A 10,414-nucleotide genomic window follows, 5' to 3' on the forward strand; every position below is an offset into this window, starting at 1 on the left:
CTTCTCATGGAGTTTTAAACGGGCAAAAATCCCTCATAATCGCTCATTTTATCTTTGCCCGAAAACCCTTCGTGTCTCCGAGCAAAGAGGGGCAGCTATGAGCACGTGATTTTTGCCTCACATGAATTACTCCTATAGAATCCCAAAGAATTGGATTTTTCTTTTAACTATTTGTTATTTTAGGAATTATTGTAGAATTTTTCTAATTATTTGCATTTTGTGTGCATATTTAATTTTTATTTAATTCATGAAAAATACAAAAAAATACATTGCATTTGCATTTAGGGCTTAATTTTATATTTTTAGATTAATTAGTAAATTAGTTGTTTATAAAATATGAAAATATCACAAAAATAGTTCATTTTGCATTTTAACTCTTTGATTCTGAACTTTATAATTTTTTCTTTAAATTTAGGATTTAATTAATTATTGTAAATACTATGTTGAGTAATTAATATAATTTGGTAGTTTAATTTAGTTTTAAGAATTAATTTAGGTTTTTATTTTTAATTTGATTTTTTTAAAAAAAAATTAAAAGAAAAGAAAAGGAATTGAAAGAGAAGTCTGGTCTGGGGAAGTTTTAATTAAACTTCCATCAGCCCAATTGATTCCCCCAGAAACCTATCTAGGCCGGCCCAAATTGTACCAGCCCAGTCCGCTCATTCAAACGACGATGTCCTGAGTTTCCAACACTGAGATCCAATATGAACCCTCTATTCCATTTGATCCAATGACCCCAAGTTATTTCCCCAATTCTCTTTAAAAGTGTCTGAAATCCCTTCATTTAACCTAGTACTTTGTACTGATCCTGTCTTGCATCTCCCTCATCAAACCAGTGCCGTCCTGAGTAATTTCTGCCATTTTTACCAGTGATAGAACTCCAATCAACCCCAAATTAACACCACACACTCCCCATAATCCCTCAAACACTAAACCACCATCAATTTCCCCTAAATCCTCTTCGTTTTTCCTTAATTTCAGATCTTAAAATGGAAACCTAGACCCGTTCCCGCCTTCGGTTCCTCATTAAAAGGTTTGGTTTCGTTGTTCTCTAACTTTCAAAGTTGATTTTGGCCAAAATGAGTGCTAAACCTTTGTTCTCACAAGAACAAATCAATTAGCAGTCTTTTTCGCCTCAAATCGGAAAGCACTGAAAGTCTGTTCAAGCCATTTTCCCGTTTGACTAAGCTAGGAATTTCGTTGCTTTTCATCATTTTTGTTTTGTTTATTCCCATTCTCATCTTCTTCTATTTTCGTTCCTTTTATCTCTTATCTTTTCTGTTCATTTTTTGTATGTATTTTAAGTCACATATTTCTATTTCTTCTTGTTTCCTTCTCCTTCTTTTGTTAGTTCGAGTCGATCTCTGTTGCATGTTTAGATTTAGGTTATATTAGTGATTATCAGCATATTAGTGTAATTAACATTTTTTTCAGTACTTTTGATTTTATGTTTGCTTGTTGTCTCGCTTTCATTTTTCCTTTTGTTTTGCTCCATTAGATTTTTTTCTTTCTTGATGCCGGAATGGCAGAATTTTGGGCTTACCTATTTATGGCCCGTGGTCTTTTGGATCACAATTTGGGCTTCAAGGGTTCAGGAGCCCAAAGGCCTCAAGAACCTGCTAGTGCAGTAGCCCAAAGACCTTTGGGCAATTTGGTTGAAGGTTTGGTTTACTGAAGTAAATACCAGGGGTTTAAGGGGTAGTTTAAGGAATTTAGGTAAATGAATCATTTGTAACTGACTTGGGAAGCTTCCTGGAAGGTGGGTTTGAGGCTGATTTTGAAAAAATTGATTTTAAATTAAGGGAATAGTAACAAAAACGAAAATTCTAAAAGGAGTAAAGGGCCAAAGTCTGAACTCATTCTGTTGCCCTAAAACTTCACTATAAAAGGGTAATTGCTTCACTCTCAAGTCAGATTTTGGAGAAATTTCTGAGAGACAAAAAATACTGAAATTCTAGAAAAATGACTAAACTTTCAAGCTGAATCTTCTGCAATTCCTGTTGAAAAACTGGTCGAGTGACTTATTTTGTTCTAGTAGCTGAAATCTACAATAATTTCTGGTTTATTTATGGGTCTAAAATTGGTTTAAAGCTGGGTTTATTGCTAGTTTACCTTGGTTTTGCTGGGTCTGTTGATTTGCTTCTGCTGATGCTGCTAACTCTTCATTCCCTTTGTCTTTTCTCATACATTCCAGGTATCCTTTTGAACCTTGGATAACCTGGGAAGTGTAATGTACAAATGTGAAAACATGTAACCCAAGTTGAAAAAAAAAATGACAAATACTAGTCTTCTGTTGTTGATTACTGATCGAATCTGTCATATTTTATTCATGTTTCTTCTAGTCTAGCTTACTCTGTGTATTTCATTCACTAATATTATATGTTGTTTCAAGGTTTGAATTTGGGATTTGGTTTGAATGTAGTTTGATTTAAGAATGCTTTTAGACTTAGTATAATATGTATCAATTGAGGACTGTGACTCTTTAATTAGATTCTTTGAGACTGGCTAGTTTTGGATGTGTTTTTTCATAGCTATGGGTTAAATACTTATTAGTTTAGATCATTCATGTTGTTGGTCTAGCAAATTTGATTTAGGTCTTGTTTTCCATTAATTATTTTTTTGGCTTGCCATATTTAAAGCCTGAAACATAGTCCAACGATTTCAGAGTTTGTCACTTAATTTTGCTTTTGTTCATGTATGAGCACCTTGAATCTAAAAGGGTTTTCAAAATGGATTTTGAGTTTGATTTTAGACTTGAAAATTCTCAAACTTAGATTAACTCTTTACCTTTTGTCTTATTTGGAAAATTTCGAGTCGTATGGTTTTGTTTAAAGGTGCTGGTCTGAATCAGAATTTAGCATGAGGCGTGATCCTTGAATTTTTAATGTTAAATGATGAACAATTTGTGTAAGAGCTGTTTATCATACTAGGAATTATTTTTTCCATATAGAATGTATGTTGGCATCAAAAAGTGTGTTTTGCATCTACCAAGGATCGTCAATTTTTTGTGTCTGTTCTCAAGTGTTTAATGCTGAATCTTTAAACTGGGTTGTCAGCATTGGCCCAGTTATGCCAAATTTTCTCTTCGACAGCCAGATTATCAATATGGGCTTCATGTTGAGCCCAGTTGTTTGCTTGTGCTGGTCATATAGTAATTGGCAATTGGCCATTGGGCCTACAGCCAACCTGGGCCCATTCAACAATCAAACGCTGGTTTTGTTTATTACTAGTTCATTGGTTATTAAAGTTTAGCTTAGACATTTGCTTTTAAAATAAATTAGAAATTCCCCTTAGTCTCTCAATCCTTTAACTAGGTCCATTAATTAGTTGAGGTGTGCCATATTAAATAACACCAACAATTTATAGCCCTCAAAACTAAATTTAGGAATCCTTTTAATAGAATAATTCGAGGTATGCCATTATTAAATTTTCCATGGCCCTCGCAAATTTCTTCTTAATTCAAACCATCGTAGTTTGCTTTAGGCCCGATTTAGATTAGTATTGCGATTATATATACGTTCGCGTAGTATAATTGCAAATTAAATTCTTAAAAAAAAAAACTCGAGGTATGCGTTCGTGCAACTTCAACCAAACTCTTCTTAAATAAATAAACAAAGCGTTATTAATTGTGGACACGTTCGCGTGACATGATTTTTGACGCGCCAAAGGAAAATAGTATACGTACGCGTAACTCAATTCTTTAATTACGAATAATCAAGTGATTAAAAGTGGTAAAAAGATAAATGCACATAGGTCCTAAAATGAGTAGTTAAACAATTTAAGCCAAGTAATAATCACTAAGCAATTGTGCTAGAACCACGGAACCCGGGAATGCCTAACACCTTCTCCCGGGTTAACAGAATTCCTTATCTAGAATTTCTGGATCGCAGACTTTAAAAAAAAATTCCTCGATTTGGGATTTTAAAATAAACCGGTGACTTGGGACACCAAATAAACTATTCCAAGTGAGACTCTAATAAATTAAATAATCTCATTTCAAATAATGTCACTTTAATTGGAAAAACACCCTTATACTTCTCTCGGGGTGTAAAAAGGGAGGTGTGACAGCTCTCCATCAACCTTGCGCCGAATGACTAAATTCTCCTTAGGACTTGAAGCAACATCATAAGTTAAATATGATAATACTGATAAGTGTCGGAACTGAGATAAGCTATAATTTTGACGAACTAAATCTCTATAAACATAAAATTTAGGTGAGCATACAATTCGAAATATGAAAAAATAGATCGAATTAATTCCGTATTTCGGTGTTGATACTAATTACGTATGATTTTTTCAATATTTCGATACTCCTCCGTCCAAAGTAAGTGATTTTTTGGTTATTTTTACATATATTAAGAAATTTATCTTTTAGCATTAATTAGCAATAAAATTAATCATATTAACCTTTACTATCTCTTCACATAAATATTCCTTACACATACTCTAATATTATTTACTCCAAAAATAATATAGAAAAAAAATAATTAAATCATTCTTGAAATATTTCGAAAAATTACTTGTTTTAGACCTCAAAAGAAAACAAAAAAATCAGACGGAGTATCATCCCTTTCCTAGTTCCGCAGTTCGCCACTTCCCATTTGTTTCTAGCAGCCGCGTGCTAAGGTTCTCCACTTCTCCTCCCTTCCCGGCTTCCCCAGTTGGAAACGTTTTAACGCTAGCCGCTGCCCGCTAGGTTCTCCCGAAACTTTCTTACTCTGCTCTCTCCGTCTCTCTATGACTGTGGATTCTTCAAGAGAGCAGCAACTTCTCCGGCGTTTCTAACATTCTCAGGTATGCGACAACTACTCTCTCTTCTTGGCCCTTGCTCTGTAATTTTATTCAGTCATTGCAACTTTCTTCTCCTCTTGCTATTTCCCGAACTCTCTTTTCCCGTTCTCCTCAATGTTTGAATCTCTTCCCGAGATTTTGCCTTGTTGTTGGTGCTTATGGTTTTTTTTTTTTTGAGATGAGCTGTTGAGGAATTTGGGAGAGCTAGGGTTTTAAAGTGTGCACATATTGTGTTTGAGAAAATGCTTGGCCGAGTTCAATTAAGCTGGGGTTGTGTGAACTTAAGTTCTGACTGGTGTATTTTTTTTGGTTAGACTTTAAACCTAAAACATTTAGCTTCAGTAACCAAGTGCAGCATACCGTGGTTTCCTATGATATATGTGTAGTGGGGCTATATTCTCTTTCAAGCGTCCCTTGACTCTATGCTACAAAATATGATTAATGAAAAATCTCAGTAACAGAACCTATGCAATGAAATATGATTAATGAAAAATATACAAACAGGTGACCTGAATTTAAAGAGCAATATGGTTGCTAAATCGTCATACCGGGTGGAAGGTTAAATAATTAGAAAAAAATATAATTCAATGAAGCTCGCTACGAAGCTCTTACAACTCAATTATGCGAAAGTTGAACAAGAAAAAGAAAGGGTTGTTAACTGAGACAAATTATCTATCCACATATTCCAGTTGAATTTTAAATAACACATAAATCATGAATTTAAAAGAATGTACATCGACAGCTTTTTTACATCGCTTACTTGCTTGGCAGAAAGAACTTCAACTTCAAGTTATCCCAATTTCATGGTCACCTTCTCAAAAGTTTCAAGTTCAGCCCTCTCAACCTGGCATAAAATATGAAGTTGCAGAATAAGGTAGATGACCCGTGAATCAAAGGAAAGAGAGGTATGAACATGCAATGCCTGGTTTTGTGAATATTCAATGCCTTAATTGTACAGCGGAACTCAGCTCAACTTGAACAAACATAAAATATCATAATCAAAATCAACCTAAGTACGATATATCATTCAGTGAAAGTGTTATGAATTATTTCTAAACTTATTTATTTAAGCCAAGATTCACCTATCGTTTATCTTATTATCTACTTATTGAGGTAATGTACTAGTCCCTTTTAGGGTTTTAGCTGTTAGTAGTTGTGATAAGATTCATATGAACTGCAGAGGGTCTGAAATTGATTTCCTCATTCTTTGATCTGTCTGAACAAGAACTGCTCGATTTTTCTGATATCTTTATTTGGTATATGATTGTTTTTTTGAAATTGGAACTTTTGAAGGATGGTTTTGAATTTTGATTTCTTTCTGGGCCCTTATCGTTTGTCCCTCTTTAAATTTGAAACTGCTAATACCTTTGAATGTGTTCTTTTGTTGCAGAAATATGACGTTCTCTTTTTTCATAACTTTCTGGTTCACTTTTATTTATCACAATAACTGCTACCACTTTGTTGTGGTTGAGTATTCTGTTACGTCGAATTGATATGTTCTTGAAACTTAAGGTTCTACATTGGTACTTATCTTATCTTCTCTTCTTCTTTTTTCCATGTTAGGTGCCTGTTTTTCGCTGCATTAAGATTTTAAGTATAGCTTTTGTAACCAACTAACCATTTCTTCCATTCGATAGAATTTCACAAGTTTGAGAATGAAAAAAAGGGTTCTTCCTTTCTTGCCACTCTTAGGCTTTTGAAGCAAAACTGGACTTGGTCAAAAACATTTTCTGCGCATTATGAGTTGAGATAATTAAAATAATTAAAGAAAAGATGTCATTCCAAATTAAGGTATAATTCTGAATATGTCAAATAGAATAAATGAGCATTAAGATAGAAAATCTTCCTTCAGCATATCTATGAGCTTTTTGTAAGTGTTCAGCGCAAGGGTCTTGTTAGTTCACCTATTAAAGGTGACATATGTTGGTGCATTAAGGATGAGCAAGAAAGATGCCTCCTTTTCTTTAATTACACAAGCTCCTTAAACAAAGAACTTGCAGGCATAAGCAAAAAAGTTCTATTCGGAAAAAAATTTGTGAAGATTTCCATAAGGCTTGATTGTCTTGATCAGCTCTTGAGATTTTTAGCTCAGAAACAAACGACAGTAGAAGGGAAAGTGGGGCTAATTGATTTGTTTTCTTTAAAGGAAATATTTGGAAGTTACTTAGTATATTTTTCTTTCTTACCTCAGAATGAGGTAAAGTGATTTTCTTCATGCTTTTATCCAATTCTGGAGAAGATGTTTTACTTTTTACTTAAAGTAACGGTTCGTCCTGTAGAATTGAATTTTCCAAAGTTCAATCTTGTAAAACGTTCTTTTTTTTATTGTACTTGCACAATACATTCCGGAATACCCTTAGAAATAGCATTGCTTCTAGATATGACTTTCTTCATATCTAGAAGAAGAAATGCAGCTAAACCTTCATTATTTTTCATTTCATATTCCAATGGCTTACCTATTCAATGATAAAATCCTTTTTTTTTCTCGCATGCATTTAGCTAATGCTATTTATGCATTGTGTGGGTTTTGTGGTCCTATTCATTTGATTGTGTTTATACTAATTTTGTAGCTTTTGTAGTCTTGTTTTTTTTTTCCTATGGCAGATATGAAATGATATGTATTTTGTTGGGATAAAGACTTAAATATGGTCTTTTTTTTGTCCAAAGTCCCCGAGAAGGCAATTGAGAAAGTTGTTTGAACTTACTGACCCTTCATTCATTTGATTATTTTTCTATTCTCCTTGTTAGGTTATGGATGATAAATTTGTACCAGAGCTTTCTGTCCCCGAAAATGTTACCAAAACATTATTACTTGTGTCAAACTCAGCTTCTTTAGAAAAGGCACTTGAGAAGCTGATAGAAATTGCCAAAGTTCCTGATAGAAGGTTTGATCTGTCCACTAAGAACGTTGTCACCGCTCTCCTCCAACTCTGTCAGACTCTGTCATCTCCCTCTTGGCGTTACCTCCTTTTATTGTCTCTTAAGGCACTTAGAAACATGTGTGCTGGGGGGATGAGAAATCAAAATGCCTTTCTTGAACAAAGAGGAGTTGAAACAGTCATGGATGTTATTACCTCTGTAGGACATACTATTGATCCTGATTGTGAGATTATCCGAGTGGGGCTGCAACTTCTGGGAAACTACTCAGTAGCTGGGAGAGAACATCAATGTGATGTGTGGTACCAAATGTTTCCTCATAGATTCTTGAAGATTGCTAGAGTTAGAAGCAGAGAAATATGTGATCCTCTATGTATGGCCATTTACACTTGCTGTGAAGGTACTGATGGACTGCTAACAGAGTTAAGTTCGGAGCAAGGGTTGCCGATTCTTAAAGAAATCATATGTACTTCATCAGCCGGTAAATGCCAGTGAATATTGTCACTCTAATGTATCCCAAAAAAAATATCTTTTTCTTATTTGGTAGCCATGATTGGCTTATGGTTTCATACCCTTTTGCAGTTGGTCTCAGAGAAGATTGGTTGAAGTTGCTTCTTTCAAAAATTTGCATCGAAGGCTCCTACTTTTCCTCAATTTTCTTCAAGTTACATTCACATCCTTGTGTTAAGAACAATGATATTGTTACACACTTAGCTTACCAATTTGTTAGTGAGCAAGCTCATCTGTTGAGTATCCTCTCAGAAATCTTGAATGAGCAATTAGAGCATATTGTTGTTTCACATGTTTTTGCTTTAAGTATCTTCGGGATATTTAAGAGTTCTGCAGTGGTTGTTGACTTTTCAAACAGAGGGAAAGATGATCTTCCGACGGGGTCTGCTCCTATTGATGTTCTAGGATACTCACTCGTGATCTTGAGAGATATTTGCGCTTGTGGTCACCTGACAAGCTCTAGGGAGGAAGGTCCAAAGGATGTCGTGGATATATTAGTTTCCTCTGGGCTTATTGAACTTCTTCTGGACTTACTTCGAAATCTTGAACCTCCAACGACAATTAGGAAATCAATGACACAGGATCAGATCAAGGAGGCAACATCATCTTCGTCATTGAGGTGTTGTCCTTACAAAGGTTTCCGGAGAGATATTGTTGCCATCCTTGGAAACTGTGCTTATAGTAGAAGGCACGTCCAAGATGAGATTAGAGATAAAAATGGGATCCTTTTACTGCTACAACAGTGTGTTACAGATGATGATAATCCTTTCTTAAGGGAGTGGGGAATCTGGTGTGTGCGAAACCTATTGGAAGGAAATGCAGAAAACCAAGGGGCTGTTGCTGATTTAGAGCTTCAAGGAACTGCAGATGTTCCGGAACTTGCTCGACTTGGGCTTCAAGTAGAAGTTGACCCCAAAACTAGACGTGCAAAGCTAGTAAATGTCGCGTGATATGTGAAGAGATGAAAGTGAGAATCGTTAAACTCGGGAGTTGGCAAACTGATTGACATGTTCAGGGATGTGCCATTACAATGTGTGACTTCATTTTATGTTATGTTGCCTAGTCATAGAAGAAGAAAAATCAATACAAAATGTCTTTCTGGAGGATTTTTAATTTATTGATGTGTATTAGTAGCCAATATAGAACCAAAAGATCTATGCCTAGAGTGTAGAATGCTTATGAGGATTACAACAACAACAACAACAACCCAGTGTAATCCCACAAGTGGGGTCTGGGGAGGGTAATATGTACGCAGACCTTACCTCTACCCCGAGGGGCAGAGAGGCTGTTTCCAGGAGACCCTCGGCTCAAAGAGGAGAATGCTTATGAGGATTGATTATTAAATTTATCGCCAGGTCAAATTTGTGAGTGTTTCCAGTTGTGCTTTTTGACTGAAAGGATATTCGTGCATTGTCCATTGTATCAGTAAGCATGAAGTAAGTCTCAGTCAGGTATTAACATTTTATCTTGTGGTTAATACAGCTACTAGTCTGGGAAATTAATGTTGTCTATCGTTACAGATGTGCTGATACCATTTCTTTCATGCTGCATACGTATAGGGAGAAATAGTTGACTTGGCCTCTAATGTTTTCTTTAGTTTTTTTTTTTAGGTTTCATTTTCTTTTGAAATAGATTATATAGTGTCTTTACATAAATTGATTTCAAAATTTTCTTGTTACTGTGGTGTATGACTTAAACATATCCATGCATTAGTCAGGTAACAACCTTCTTATACTGTGGTTGATACAGTTACATGCCTGGAAAATAGAAGTGTCCATTGTTACAGATGTGTTGATTCCTTTTAAGCTCACATTTGTTCCATTTGGACTCTACGTATGTTATCGAGTTGTATCATGTTAAGCTTATATAGTGTCTTTACGTAATCCGATTTCAAAATTTTCTTTTTACTGTGGTGTATGACTTAAACATATCCAGATATTAGTCAGGTAACAACCTTTTTATACAGTGGTTGATACAGTTACATGCCTGGATAATAGAAGTGTCCATTGTTACAGATGTGTTGATTCCATTTAAGCTCACATTTGCTCCATTTGGACTCTACATATGTTATCGAATTGTATCATGCTAAGCTTATATGGTGTCTTTACATAATGCGATTTCAAAATTTTCTTCTTACTGTGGTGTCTTATACATATCTAGACTGATATATCGCCTTCTTGAGCCGAGGGTCTTTCGGAAATAGCCTCTCTGCCCCTCCGGGTAGGGGTAAGGTCTG

The 10,414-nt window shown here is 35.1% G+C and overlaps 1 protein-coding gene across 2 annotated transcripts; it reads left to right on the plus strand.

Annotated features, from left to right (window-relative positions):
- Positions 1-4,557: 4,557 nt before the first annotated feature.
- On the plus strand, positions 4,558-9,693 carry LOC107759631 (uncharacterized). Of its 2 annotated transcripts, XM_016577610.2 has the most exons (4): positions 4,558-4,794; positions 5,563-5,696; positions 7,540-8,149; positions 8,251-9,693. In XM_016577610.2, exons 2-4 carry the CDS (start codon positions 5,670-5,672, stop codon positions 9,126-9,128), a joined length of 1,515 nt encoding a protein of 504 aa, XP_016433096.2. In that variant the 5' UTR covers positions 4,558-4,794; positions 5,563-5,669; the 3' UTR covers positions 9,129-9,693. The 2 variants fall into 2 exon arrangements, with proteins under 2 accessions (XP_016433096.2, XP_016433097.2); XM_016577611.2 differs by lacking the exon at positions 5,563-5,696 and having other exon boundaries at positions 4,657-4,794.
- Positions 9,694-10,414: the final 721 nt, after the last annotated feature.

The sequence above is a fragment of the Nicotiana tabacum genome, chromosome 6, assembly GCF_000715075.1.
Source record: "Nicotiana tabacum cultivar K326 chromosome 6, ASM71507v2, whole genome shotgun sequence".
In the NCBI taxonomy this organism is placed as follows: Eukaryota; Viridiplantae; Streptophyta; class Magnoliopsida; order Solanales; family Solanaceae; genus Nicotiana; species Nicotiana tabacum.